Source organism: Podarcis gaigeae (genome assembly GCF_964106915.1).
Source record: "Podarcis gaigeae genome assembly, chromosome: 7".
Lineage (NCBI taxonomy): Eukaryota > Metazoa > Chordata > Lepidosauria > Squamata > Lacertidae > Podarcis > Podarcis gaigeae.
The window spans coordinates 4,478,832-4,494,123 of record NC_139683.1 but is presented as its reverse complement, the minus strand read 5'-3'; the positions used below and the strand labels follow the sequence as shown (position 1 = coordinate 4,494,123).

Sequence of the window (15,292 nt, the reverse complement as noted above, 5' to 3'; positions counted from 1 at the left end):
ACTTGAGAGATACCTTGAGTGATTTCTTGAGTGATATCCTGAGTACCACTTAGGTGGGTCATTAGGTGTGGATTAGTTGCTAAAGTCTTTGTGTCTTGACCTCTTGAACTTTGTGAAGAGTTTTCCTGAGAAGATGGCTGTATTGCACTTAGTTGTGCTTTGGCTTGGCTTCGTGTATAGGGGCGAGCTGTGGTTTTGTGGCTTGTGTCAGCCAGATCTGTGTAGGGATTGCAGGGGGGTGCAGCATCCGGAGGTGCCACCATGGATTGGCTACTGGATGGTGTCAGTAATTCATCTGTGGAGAGGGTATTGGTGTTGGCGTTCTGTGTGCCTCTGGATCTGGTGTCAGTTTTTGTGGGGAGGGCTAATTTCCAGATGTCTGGCAAGCGGGATGTGTCCTTATATCAAGGGCACTACAAGGGCACTCCTTCCTTATATCAAGGGCACTACAGATAAAATTAGCAAAATCCTCCATAAACACAATATCAAAACAGCCTTTTGCACCAACCAAAAAATAGCCAATATCCTCAGAAACCCCAAGGATAAAATCCAGTTGGAAAACCAAGGGATCTATGAAATACCCTGCAAAGTCTGCCCAGCCACGTACATTGGACAAACAAACAGACGAATAAATGCACGTATCGCAGAACACAAGAATGCCGTCAAAAAAGAAGAAAAAACTTCCTCTCTTTTCCAACACATGAAAGAAACAGGACACGAAATTAATTTTACAGATTCCAAATTGCTCTTTAACACGGAACATCACCACAAGAGAATAATCATGGAAGCCATCGAGATAGAGAAACACCCTCACAACATGAACAAGCGTGACGACACATCCCGCTTGCCAGACATCTGGAAATTAGCCCTCCCCACAAAAACTGACACCAGATCCAGAGGCACACAGAACGCCAACACCAATCAACCACACCAGACCCAAACCCAGACCCTCTCCACAGATGAATTACTGACACCATCCAGTAGCCAATCCATGGTGGCACCTCCGGATGCTGCACCCCCCTGCAATCCCTACACAGATCTGGCTGACACAAGCCACAAAACCACAGCTCGCCCCTATACACGAAGCCAAGCCAAAGCACAACTAAGTGCAATACAGCCATCTTCTCAGGAAAACTCTTCACAAAGTTCAAGAGGTCAAGACACAAAGACTTTAGCAACTAATCCACACCTAATGACCCACCTAAGTGGTACTCAGGATATCACTCAAGAAATCACTCAAGGTATCTCTCAAGTAATTAAGGAACAAAAGAAGAAAAGGCACACTAGCCTGGGAACTTCCTCTCTGCCCAGAACATTGGAGGCTAGACACCACACCCCCTCTACAGTATTTATAGGAACTCAAACATTGAGATCCCGCTCTGTTCCAGTAACAAGAAGCCGAAAGCACCAGCCTGAAGATGACGAGTGAGACCTCGTCGAAACGTCGCCTAGACACCCCAACTTTTACACGGGAAGACACCCGAGGACACCAAAACCTGCATTCCTGTACCCGTGAAAATCTACGAAAGCATATATATATATATATATATATATATATTTAAGCTCATTTTAAAATACAGGCCTTGATCAGATGCCTCATAATACAGATCTTGATCAGATGCATCACTATGTTTTTACTGTGATTTTATTGGTGTTAGCCACCATAAACCCGGCTCTGGCTGGGGAGGGCGGGGTATAAATAATAATAATAATAAAAATAATAATAATAATAATAATAATAATAATAATAATAATTAAAGTTCAAAGCATGGCAGCTGAGGCTTTTCTTTTTCTTTCCCCCTGGCTGGTCCTCAGGTGGATGGAACCCATGGTCACTGTGGGGAGAATGCACCCGGGACTGCGGAGGAGGCCTGCAGACTCGCACCCGGACCTGCCAGCCCCTTCCGGACGATGGCATCATCTGCGAGGGAGTCTTAGAAGAAGGCCGGCTGTGCAACAGGAAAGCTTGCAACCGTAAGTGGCTTGTGTTTCCAGCTCACCACCTTCATGATCCTGACATCTGTGCAGAACCGTTGCTCACATTCAGGCCCCATTAAGGTTTGCACCGGACTGTGGGTTGCGTCCAATGAAATCATTACATTGTCACAAAGACTTCTGCTTTCACAAAATACCCTCTCCTCGTGCAGCCTCCCCCCAAATTTGCTGTAGATGATGGTAGGAACCCCTGGAACTGATTTTGGGGTGTGTTGAGGGGGGAGGAGAATCATAGAATCATAAGAGCTGGAAGGGACCCAGGGTCATCTAGTCCAACCCCCCCACAATGCAGGAATCACGGCTAAAGCATCCATGACAGATGGTCATCCAACCTCTGTTTAGAGACCTCCAAGGAAGGAGAGTCCACTGCCTCTTGTGGGAGTCTATTCCATTGCCAAACAGCTCTTACTGTCAGAAAGTTTTTTCTGGGGTTGGACTAGATGACCCTGGGTCCCTTCCAACCCTATGTTTTTTTTAATATTTATTGCTGTATTGTGTTTAATACTTGATTGGGAGCCACCCAGAGTGGCTGGGGAAACTCAGCCAAATGGGTGGGGTATAAATAAATTATTATTATTATTATTATTATTATTATTATTATTGTTGTTGTTGTTGTTGTTGTTGTTGTTGTTGTTCTATGAGATCAGGAGAGCCCCTGTTATCAACAGGGACCAAAAGGGAATGTGCAACTTACCCTTATACAGTGGTGCCCCGCAAGACGAATGCCTCGCTAAACGAAAAACCCGCAAGACGAAAGGGTTTTTCCAATTTTTAGCGGCTTTGCAAGACGAATTTCCCTATGGGTTTGCTTCACAAGACGAAAGCCCATAGGGAAATCTCCGGGGACAGCGGGGAAGCGCAGCGCGCCTTCTCCTCTGTTCCCGGACTTGTCCTGAAGGCTTGCGGTGGGAGGTCCGGGAACAGAGGAGAAGGCGCGTAGCGCTTCTCCTCTGTTCCCAGGGCTTGCGGTGGGAGGAGGGTTTTTCCTCCCCACCGCCAACATTCAAAACAGCATTCTGAATGTTGGCGGTGGGGAGGAAAGCCCTCCTCCCACCGCAAGCCTTCAGGACAGGTCCGGGAACAGAGGGGAAGGCGCACAACATTCAGAAGGCTGTTCTGAAGGCTGGCGGTGGGAAGAAAAGCCCTTCTCCCCCGCCAGCCTTCAGAAGAGTTCCCCGCAGGGCTCTCCAAGCTGCGGATAGCAGCCTGCTGCCCCTATCCGCAGCTTGGAGAGCCCTGCAGGGAAGTCCTGCAGGGCTCCCCAAGCTGCGAATGTCTGCCCCGCGCGAGGGGCGCTCTGCTTCAGACTGTCCCTGGACCTGGTCTGAAGGCGGTCTCCCTAGGAACGCATTAATTGATTTTCAATGCCTTCCTATGGGAAACTGTGCTTCGCAAGACGAAAAACTCGCAAGAAGAAAAAACTTGCGGAACGAATTAATTTCGTCTTGCGAGGCACCACTGTACATAATCTCCAAGATTCCTCAGATGAAAATTATTATTTAAAAACTATCAGATTCTGGTGAATAGGACACACTACCATGGTTTGCCTTAAGGCAGAGTTGTGGAATCTTTTGCTGTCCAGCTCCAACCTGCCTCAGCCAGCATGCCCAATGGCGAGGGTCGGTGGGTGTTGTCATTCAGCAATGTCTGTAGAGCAACAGGTTCCCCATCCCTGGTCTAAAGAGTGTTTGCCTTTTGTGCATCCTGACATTTCTGCGTCGTGCTGTACTGCTATGTCTGCCTATAAATGCAAATCAAGCAGCCAGAAATGAGAGCTAAATGAGGCCAATTAATCCCCCCGTTTATTGAAGCAAGCAAGAGATCATGGTGGAATGGTAAGGAGGGACATCTTACAAGTTTGTACCAGTGTGAGAGCCAGTGTGGTGTAGTGGTTAAGAGCTGTAGTCTCGTAATCTGGGGAACCGGGTTCAAGTCTCCGCTCCTCCACCTGCAGCTGCTGGGTGACCTTGGGCCAGTCACACTTCTGTGAAGTCTCTCAGCCCCACTCACCTCACGGAGTGTTTGTTGTGAGGGAGGAAGGGAAAGGAGAATGTTAGCCGCTTTGAGACTCCTTCGGGTAGTGATAAAGCGGGATATCAAATCCAAACTCTTCTTCTCTTCTTCTTCTACCAGGCCTGGAGAAATGGTATGTGGGCACTGTCTAGCTCATTTTCAGTATTTCCCACAAATTACAGTAACTACTACGGGCAGGCTAATGTGAGCTAGCCTTGCTGATTATAATTATACCTTTATCTCCAACTTTTCCCGTGGTTTTCAGTGAAATACATTTGATTAGACCTTCCGACCAGCCCATTCCCCTGCAACCTGGTGTCTTCCAGATATTTTGAACTACAACTCCCACCAGCTCCAATAGGAACATAAAGAGCACAAGAATAGCTCGCTGGATCAGGCCAGCAGCCCATCTAGTCCAGCATCCCGTGTTCACAGTGGCTGACCTGTGGGAAACCTGTGAGCACGATGTGAGCACAAGACCACTGCCCCCTCTTGTGGCTTCCAGCTTTCCCTAGAAGCACAAAACAAAGATGCTTCATCTTTAAAAACATGTACAAGAGATGAAGGGAATTGCAGCCTTTAAATGTCCACCTGAAACTTGCATTAATTAATGGCCGAGGGGATGTATATTGCTGGCTGATCGGATTGATAACAGAGCTTTGTGGAAATTGCATCTCTGTCAAATTTCAGTTACAGATAGGTAGCCGTGTTGGTCTGCCATAGTCAAAACAAAAAAAAAATCCTTCCAGTAGCACCTTAAAGACCAACTAAGTTAGTTCTTGAGAACTAAGTTAGTTCTTGAGAACAAGAACTAACTTAGTTGGTCTTTAAGGTGCTACTGGAAGGATTTTTTTTTTTTTGTCAAATTTCAGTTTGAAATGTTGGTTTTGCAAGCAGCCCAACAGCTTGCCAGAGGATACGGCTGTCCATAGACCTGCGGAAATAGCGGCGATGATAAATTGTTATGATAAATTAAGAGCCTTCTGGCACAGGCCCATGACCCATACGCTCCAGCATCCTGTTCTCACAGTGGTCAGTCGGATGCCTCTATCGGGAAACCCACAATCAGGATTCGAACACAAGACCACTCTCTCCTCCTGTGGTTTCTAGCAACTGCTATTCAAAAGCATTGTTGCTTCCAACTGCAGAGGCTAAAGGCCATGAATTTGTCTAGTTTCCTTTTAAAGCTATCTAAGTTGTTGACCATCCTGTGGCAGTGAGTTCCACAGTTAAACCATATGCTACATGAACAAGTCCTGTCCTGAATCTTACAACGTTCACCTTCGTGGGACACCCACGAGTTATAGTGTTATGACGGAGGGAGAAAAGCTTCTCTCTATCTACCTGGTGAGTTCAAAACCTCTGGAGAGCACCATGTTGGGGAAGGCATGCAAAAGTTGTTGGTGTGTCTATTTATTTATTTTTTAAAGAAATTATAACTTTCTTCAAAAGGAAGGGAAAAGTGGACTTCCTTAGCAGAGTTACAGGTAGGTAGCCGTGTTGGTTTGCCGTCGTCGAAACAAAATAAAAATAAATTTAAAAATTCCCTCCAATAGCACCTTAGAGACCAACTAAGTTTGTTATTGGTGTGAGCTTTCGTATCTGAAGAAGTGTGCATGCACACGAAAGCTCATAGCAATAACAAACTTAGTTGGTCTCTAAGGTGCTACTGGAAGGAATTTTTTAATATATATTTTTTATTTTGTTTCCTTAGCAGAGTCATGGATGCAACAGCCCTGGCTCAGAAAAGGTTGAGCACTGGAAGGACTAGAATGATTTCACACGTTGTTTGGCATTTCCATAAAGTTAAATCATATTGTAGCTGGAATCTTTAAATGGAAACTTTCCACTGCATTAGGCTTTCATCTTTTCATTCCCTTTGACTAATTTGTCTAGACGGGCAGAGGGATCCTTGCCAAAGTTTCCCCTTCTTGACTTGCCTGTATCTGTGCTCTATCAGTTCTCCAAATAGGCGTGGGACTGAGGGCCAGGATTAGATGAGGTTTGTGATCTGGATCTCATGCAGGTTTTTATCCTATTTTAAAAAAATGAATCAAATGCACCTAAGTGCAGAAGGAGGGAGATTTGATATTTCCTCCTGTGTCCATTTCCAATTCTTTCAGCGGCTCCAGGATGGGTGGGGTGGGGTGGTCCTCTTCCTCTTCCCTTTTCTATTTTGTTTGCTTGTTTGCTTAAAGGAGAACCTCATCTGCTTGTGTCATAAAACAGAATAGCTAAGGCATTGGTTTTCTGTAGCATCAGAGCAGCAATCAATTTCTCCCTTTCTAATCCAGCTCAATTTCCCCAGAGCAACTCCGGCATCCCAGCCTTTGTACTTTAAACACAGTCTTCCAAGCAGCTCCCTCTCCCTCTGTTGTTGGTTAGTCGTTTAGTTGTGTCCAACTCTTCATGACCCCCTGGACCAGAGCACACCAGGCACTCCTGTCTTCCACTGCTTCCCACAGTTTGGTCAAACTCATGCTGGTAGCTTCGAGAACACTATCCCACCATCTCATCCTCTGTCGTCCCCTTCTCCTTGTGCCCTCCATCTTTCCCAACATCAGGGTCTTTTCCAGGGGGTCTTCTCTTCTCATGAGATGGCCAAAGTCTTGGAGCCTCAGTTTCAGGATCTGTCCTTCCAGTGAGCACTCAGGGCTGATTTCCTTCAGAATGGAGAGGTTTAATCTTCTTGCAGTCCACGGGACTCTCAAGAGTCTCCTCCAGCACCAGAATTCAAAAGCACCAATTCTTTGGCCATCAGCCTTCTTTATGGTCCATCTCTCACTTCCATACATCATTACTGGGAGAACCATAGCTTTCACTATAAAGACCTTTGTTGGCAAGGTGTTATCTCTGCTTTTTAAGATGCTGTCTAGGTTTGCCATTGCTTTTCTCCCAAGAAGCAGGCGTCTTTTAATTTCGTGACTGCTGTCACTATCTGCAGTGATCGTGGAGCCCAAGAAGGTAAAATCTCTCACTGCCTCCATTTCCAATTATGGAGGCAGAACGCAGCCATTAGGACCATCAATTGCCCTCTCCTGCCCTGTGTTTTCGGATGCAGTGAAGGCTCCTGTCCTTTCTGCAGTGCTGAACTGAGATTCAGTTCCTGTTCTAGCCACCCTCTGTGTGGGATTGAGGGACTGCATACGACACTGTAATTTGCCCCAGGCTGCAAACACGTATTGGGCGCAGTGCCCACCCAGAATTTTAGCCAGTGTGTCATGCTGTCAGGTCTCTGCCCCAAGGAAGTTACCAGCTGGTGGCAACCACAAGGGAAGAAAGAAATAAACAAAGACCAGCCAACACCTTCCGCAGCCTCAGATTCCAACCCAAGAAAAGCAATAAAGGGCGCTAGCATTTCATAGGTGGCGTTAGCTTTTGCATATAAATGCCGGCTTCCAAGGGTCTTTGTAGGCAAAAGTCTGATGCCTCCAGGGTCTTGGTGAGAATTACTGTTTATTGCAGATTGAAAACAGAATTACTTCAGGTTTAACAACAGCCATTTTCCTTTCCCCCAGCTGGTGTCTTTTCTTTCCGTCCAGCCAGTTTGGTGTTGTTGTTTTTTTTTTTGGGGGGGGGGGAGAGAAAAGCCGGTCTGTAGGACAGCATCCAGAGTTTGTAGTAATTTCTGTTTATTGCTTGCTCGAGGCAAAGAACCCAGCGATCCCTTCCTTGCTAATTCAGACACCATCTATTGGACATGGACCAAGGTAGCGGTTTCACAGGCCAAACACATCTCAGCAGCCAGCAACTAACATCATCTGACCATTATGTGGGGGGGGGGGGAGAGAAGAGATGTACTTTGTCTAGGGGACAAGGAAGGAATGGTTTGGTGGAAAGCAAGGAGAAAATCTGGCAAGTTCTCATCTGGGATCTGACAGCAGGCGCTCCCAAAGAATTTGTAGAATATTAACACAATTATAAAACCATAGAGATGGAAGGGGCCCAAAGAACGATCTAGTCCAACACCCTGGAATGCAGGAATCACAGGTATTCCCATAAAAGAGTTGCTCTAAAATCTGCATTTACTGGAGTTTAGCATCAAATTTGGTGTTAGGGGACCTTCAGAGCCGTTTCACCAGCTGTTGTTGTTGTTGTTGTTTAGTCGTTTAGTCATGTCCGACTCTTCGTGACCCCCTGGACCAGAGAACGCCAGGCACCTCTGTCCTCCACTGCCTCCCGCAGTTTGGTCAAACTCATGCTGGTAACCTCGAAAACACTGTCCAAACACTGTCCAACCTCTGTCGTCCCCTTCTCCTTGTGCTCTCCATCTTTCCCAACATCAGGGTCTTTTCCAGGGAGTCTTCTCTTCTCATGAGGTGGCCAAAGTCTTGGAGCCTCAGCTTCAGGATCTGTCCTTCCAGTGAGCACTCAGGGCTGATTTCCTTCAGAATGGATCGGTTGGATCTTCTTGCAGTCCACGGGACTCTCAAGAGTCTCCTCCAGCACCAGAATTCAAAAGCATTTATTCTTCGGCAATCAGCCTTCTTTATGGTCCAGCTCTCACTTCCATACATCACTACTTGGAAAACCATAGCTTTAACTATAGGGACCTTTGTTGGCAAGGTGATGTCTCTTCACCAGCTGACAGTGGTCTAAAGCAAATCTGATCATGGTCTACAGCTGCTTGTTAGCATCTGAGACTTGGCACACCTTGTCACAGGTATGAAGTGATGAAGAAATTGGTCAGTTTCCATTATTATCAGTTTCTCATTTCTCCAGTCTTAAATTCCGTTCTCCACAATTCTGCATTCGTTTGTGATTTATTTATTTTTTAAAAACCAAGTATTTTAGCAAATTTTCTCCAGATAGGCACAATATTCCTAGTAGGATGCATTTGTGTAATGATATTTTCACTAATTTGTGCATTTCATGAACATTTCCCCCTTAATATATGCATCTGAACAGTGGTAATTGTTAAGAACAGCCGTGTTTCTGTTTGTGTAATGTTTCCGTAGGCAGCAGTTAGTGAGCTTTACATTAAAATGCAAAGTGAACTGGATTTCTCCCCCCTCTCCTTCCCTACAGTTGTGCAACAATAACTACAAATTCTTCAGCCAACCGAAGTCTGAATAAGAGTCTACCAGTTGCATGCTCCTTTAGGCCTGGGATGCTACAGGGCTTGTCCATGCCCTTGGCATGATGGGAAATGTAGTTCCCATGTGATCAAGAGGGCCTTGGAGCAATCAGGTGTCCAAATGTTGATAGCCAGAGCCTCTCAACCTCCCCAGCTGTCACAACACAGTTGTTTAGGGTTGGACAGGACTGATCATTGTTGCTTCTTAGGAGACCTTTGTGGGAATGTTCAGGGGTGCAGGAGAGGATATATTATTTGATTATAGCCTTTCCAGCTTGTATTAACAAGTTCACAATTTAGCAGAGTAACATTCCCCTTTATAAACTTGCAGCGGATGCATTTGCTCAGGCTCCCTAAAGCCTCTATAATAACTGTTCTGGTATTTTCCCCTTATTCCCTCATAAAAGATAAGACACAACACAGTCTTCTATAAAAGTATAAAAAAGAGTTTACTCACATTCTGTCCACAATCAGATCCCAGAAGGCAGACTTAGCTTAGAAAAGTAACATACATCTGGAAACTGGCTCATAAGGAGGCACTCCCTCTGTCCTCTTTTGGCTGGAGGCCAAGAGAGCATCTTTGGCTAAGCAGATGTTGCTTCTTCGATGCATGTGGTCAAAGAGCGAGAGATGGCTGCCCTGCCTGTGCTTTTGTTGTTACCTGCACAGGTGAGGCCACACCCACCTCTAGTCACATGCAGAGGAAGTCTGTCCCAGCCCAGAAGGAAACAGGATGTTTACCTGCTGGCTGGACAAACATTCCTCCCCATGTGCAAACATGTTCACTCTAGGAATGTTGTACTTGATTGCTCTTGTGTTTCACATCCCACAACCTTGAGTCAGTCATGCTCTCTTAGCATAACGTACCTCGCAGGGTTGTTGTGAGGGGAAAAATGGAGGAGAGAAAGCCCTGTTAATTCTTGGAGAGAAGGTGGGCAGACACTTGCCTCAAGCCTTCATGTGTTGGCAAAATAATCAGTGTTCCGGAAGACATTTCTAATTAATTCAGACTTCACACTGGAGTCTAAATTAACAGTGGAGAAGTGCTTTTTTAAAATAGTTATGCGGCAGAACTAGCAGTTTCCACCCACCCCTGCTTCAATTCAGAATATACATTTCCAATCAGCCTCCTCACAGTATGTAATGCTAAAACAGTATTTTTCTTTTTGTCATAATTAAACCTTTCACACCCAAAATACACAGAAAGTTCAGAAAATAGGAAGGGCGTGTGTTCTAGGAAGACTCTAGCTACATAGAACAGCAATGTGCCTCCCTCTGAAAGATCAATACATCTCACGATACTGTACGTATACTCAGGGATAGGACACCTGCTTTTATGTAGAAGGTCTCAGGTTCGATCCATGGGAATCCCAGGGAGGGCTGGGGATATTTTTTGTCAGAAACACTGGGGAGCATTTGCCAGTCAATGCCCTAGAGCAGGGGTGGCCAACTCCCAAGAGACTGCAATCTACTCATAGAGTTAAAAACTGGCAGTGATCCGTTTTTTGGGGTTCAGGTCAAAGTTGTTGAGCTTCTTTAAGGGATGAGGAAAGCCCCGTTTTGGAGGGGGGGGTGCAGGGCAAATATGTTGAGCTTTTTTTTTAGGGGAGCCAAACTTATTGAACTTCTTTGAGGGGAGCCAGTAATCTACCAGTGATCTACCACAGACGTCCAGTGATCTAGGGGCAGATCACAATCTACCTGTTGGACATGCCTGCCCTGAAACTGATGGACTATGCAGAATTAGTCCATTTGTATAACAGGAAGAATTCAAAACGTGAGGGACCAGAGATTCTCAGAAGATTGGAGTAAATTTACGGACTATTTGAAACTCATGCTGGTAGCTTCAAGAACACTGTCCAGCCATCTCGTCCTCTGTCATCCCCTTCTCCTTGTGCCCTCCATCTTTCCCAACATCAGGGTCTTTCCCAGGGAGTCTTCTCTTCTCCTGAGAAGGGCAAAGTCTTGGAGCCTCAGCTTCAGGATCTGTCCTTCCAGGGAGCACTCAGGGCTGATTTCCTTCAGAATGGAGAGGTTTGATCTTCTTGCAGTCCATGGGACTCTCAAGAGTCTCCTCCAGCACCATAATTCAAAAGCATCCATTCTTCGGCAGATCATATTTTTACCCCCAAAGAGGGGACTTGCAGTTGAGCTCAACTGATGGGAATAATAATAATAATAATAATAATAATAATAATAATAATAATTTATTGTTTGTACCCTGCCCATCTGGCTGGGTTTCCCCTGTTGGTTTCTGCTTCCTTCACTGAGCAGCGAAGTGCTTGTCACAAGACAATGTTTACATTCCACAGTCAAGTGCTGTTGGGTTTTCTCACGGGAAAGGAGACTGGATGTGACGTACACTGGTTTCCTGTTTTTCACTGTTCTTTGCAGTTCAGTGTGATTCTCTCCGTGCTTTAGAGGAGAGAGGATGCCTTTCTCTGCTCCGGCAGAGGGAAGATGTTTTTCTGTAAATTACCAGCTTTGAAGTGTAAATAAAGTAATATAGAGCATGTTGGCACGTACTTTTCATCATTCCGCTGTGCACTGGACACTGCTTATATCCAACATTTGGTTCCGGGCCCAGAAAAACGCAGTGTTTTGAGAATGGACTCCAGAAGTCGGGCTCCTGGCAAAGGAACAAAGGAGCAAAGAATTGGAGTGCCGGCAAAGGATCGGAATGCAGAGGGCCGGATCAGACGATATCTCTGCGCGTCAAGGTGAATTGATGAGGTATGTGCTACAGCTCCGGGCAGCCTGCCAGCTTCTAATTAATGGCTTTATGGCTGGACTTTGAACTTTTATAGCCGGTTTTGCCGTGGCACAGGCAAAAGGCTAGAAGGATAAATTTTTCCTATGCTGGGGGAAATCGAAAGTAAAGCAGCTGCAGCAGTGTCGCAGCATGAATTTAAGACAGCAGAGAGAACTTTCACTTTTGAACTTGCCTTTGGAATGAGGTTTTGCAGCAGCTGCAGATAAGCAGAGTGGCACAGGCTCACAGGCAGAGGCTGGAAATCGAAAGTACTTTTGAATTTGCTTTTGGATTGAAGCAGCTGTACACAGACACAGCTTGTATGAAGCAGCCTGATTTAAAGCAGCAGAGATGACGCAGAAGGCTAATGCCAAAGTCATGATGGCTAGCTGCAGAAGGCTGGCTGATGCAAGTGGGGAATCTGATGCCAATCAGCCAAATGCTCAACTCACAGTAGCCTGTGATACTGCCATGATTCAGAATGAAGCAGACCGCCAGGGTGCTAGCTGCATCAACAAGGGGGAGACTTCACAGACGTCATCCCATAGTGCAGTGGAACCACCAGATGGCGCCAAAGCTTTGAAGGCAGTGAAATGCTACACGTGTGGACGTCTAGGCCATATGAAGAGGGAATGCAGATATCCCAGGGCCAAGACAGAGCAGCGCAGCGAAAGCTCATCGCGTGGAAAAGGCCGAGGCAAAGGCAAAGGTCCGGTGTCCAGGACAACGCAGCACAAGGCAATGGTCTCACGCTTCACTCCAAAGGTTGCAGAGGTCCAGAAGACGTCTAGATCTTTCTTCGTTGTTGATTCAGCGGCGACCCACCACATGTGCAACGATAAGCGACTGTTCGTGTCTTTTACACCGCAGGAAGGTGCGATTCACCAGGCGGATGACCACACAATTCCCAGTAAAGGCTACGGAACTGTTGTTCTTCACAGTTTGGACTTATCGATACAGGATGTGCTTTATGTGCCAGATGCCAAGCATAATCTGCTCAGCGTTGGACAGCTGAATGAGCGGAAAATTGACGTTTCCTTTAAGAACAAAAGGTGCATCATCACAAAGAAAAATGATTATGTATTGCATGCTGAATATGTTGATCGTTTGTATGTTTTGTATTTTGATGATGTTGTGCAGGATGACACTTGTTGCATTGCAGGTTCTAACAAAAGTTTGCATGCAGAATGTATTCACGATTTTCATCGAAAATTTGGTCATTTGCATTTTGAGGCAGTATCTAAAATGCCTGCCTTGGTTGAAGGTATGACTATTAAACCCTGCAGGTACCACATGAAGTGCAAGGCATGCGCAGCAAACAAGGTAAAAATGGCTGCGAAAGGTAAGGTGTCTAGTAGGCAAGCTACAGAACCATACCAGGTTGTTCATGCTGATTTGGTTGGACCACTAGCGCCCTCTATGGGTGGAAACAGGTACTTCATGGTTCTCATTGATGCATTTTCCAGGTATATTTATGTGTACAATCTCAAGCAGAAATCAGAGGCTTTTCCAAGGTTCAAAGAATTCTGTGCTTGGTTGGGAAATGTGCATGGTAAGAAGGTAAAGACTCTTTTCAGTGATCGCGGGGGAGAATTCACTTCTCAGCAGTTTGAAGCTTTTCTGACTGAGAAAGGAATTCAACACGATTTGTCTAGTCCTCGCTCGCCATGGCAGAATGGACTTGCGGAACGAGCAAATCAGACATTGCTTCAAGGGTTAAAAACCTTGCTGCATGATGCCAATCTTCCAGAGAGTTATTGGGCCGAAGCTCTCTCATGTTTTGTTTACAGTTATAATCGCAGGTTATCTTCAGCGATTGGTTGTACCCCCTATGAGAAGATGTTTGGCAAGAAGCCATACATCAAACACATGAAAATTTTTGGTTCTGACATGTGGGTTCACTCACCACAAAACTCCAAGTTAGACAAGCGTGGATTGCATGGTATCTTTCTAGGTTATCAGAAAGGGTCTTACAGAATAATGATGACTGACTCTAAGGAAATTAAGCTCACAAGAAGTGTTGAGTACAATGCCAAGTGGGGGGAGAATGTGGGAATTTTCCAATGTTATCCTGATCACAGTGATGAAACTGAGGATAGTCAAAAGCAACCGCAACAACCCACACCCACTGATGAAGGTTCTGAGTCTGAGTCTGAAACTGAATCGGGTGATTCAGAGGATTTCAAGAGTGCGAAAGCCTCTATGCGACCCTCTGAAAGCTCTGATCAAGAATTAGAGGAACCATTGTTCACAATAGGTCACTTTTCTCCTAAGAAGGAAGAGGAGAGTGTTGAAGACTTAAGGCTAATTCGCAGGTCACAGAGAGCAACAAAAGGCAGACCTCCAAAGAGATTTGCTGATGAGTTTGCCAAGATAGCAGTAACAGCTGTTAAAAGCTCCAAGAAGGTGTTTGAACCTTCAAGTTTCCAAGAAATCCAGGATTTGGATTCAAAGGAAGCTGAGCCATGGTTAAATGCCATGAAGGCTGAGCTTGATTCCTTGGAAAGGAACAAAACATGGGACCTTGTTCCAGTAGTTCCAGGAATGAAACTGCTTGGAAGCAAATGGGTCTTCAAAGCGAAGACAGATCAAAATGGCAAGATAGTCAGACACAAAGCCAGATTGGTAGCCAGAGGTTTTGCACAGGTACCAGGTGAAGACTATCACGAGACCTACTCACCCACCGTGAGGTATGAGAGCATTAGGCTTATGCTCAAGCTAGCTGCAGAAGAGAATCTACACATTAGTCACCATGATGTGAATACAGCTTTTCTGTACGGATCTCTAGATGAATCACTTTATATGCTTCCACCTGATGGCGTACAGGTAAAACAGGGATTTGTTTGTGCTCTGAAGAAGTCCCTTTATGGTCTCAAACAAAGTGCACGGTGTTGGCACACAAAACTCACTGAAGTATTGTTTTCTCTAGGTTTTAAGCAAGGGAAAGCTGATCCATGTGTATTTGTCAAAGAGGAGGGGCAAAAGAAACTGTATTGTTTGTTTTATGTTGATGATCTTTTATTCTTTTGGAAGGATATCACAATGTACAATAATGCCCTAGCTCAATTGAAAGAGCACTTTGACATGAAAGATCTTGGTGAGGTAAACAACTACCTATCTCTGGAAATAGAGAGAGATCAAGATGGTAACATTCTAGTACACCAGTCACGTAAAATTGCTGATGTGTTAAGCAAACTAAACCTGATGGATGCTAACCCTGTAGACACACCGATGACAACAGGTTATCAGGTAGATGACACTGGAGAAGCATTTTCTGATACTACACTGTACAGAAGTGTGCTAGGCAAGCTAAACTTCATTGCCAGATGTTCAAGACCTGACATTGCTGTTAGCTGTAATTTGCTAAGCAGACAAGTCAACAATCCTACTGTTAAGGATTGGAAAGCTCTGAAACGCATAGCGCGGTATTTGAAAGGCACTATGCATTACAGACT

General features: G+C 45.4%; 1 protein-coding gene across 3 annotated transcripts in view; it reads left to right on the top strand.

The window, feature by feature from the left end:
• Positions 1 to 15,292, top strand: part of ADGRB1 (adhesion G protein-coupled receptor B1) — a 394,945-nt gene that overhangs the window by 170,237 nt on the left and 209,416 nt on the right. For all 3 annotated transcript variants that reach the window (XM_083748972.1, XM_083748971.1, XM_083748973.1), the window contains exon 3: positions 1,816 to 1,974. In XM_083748972.1, coding sequence (XP_083605098.1) covers positions 1,816 to 1,974 — 159 coding nt within the window. The remainder of the gene's footprint in view (positions 1 to 1,815; positions 1,975 to 15,292) is intronic.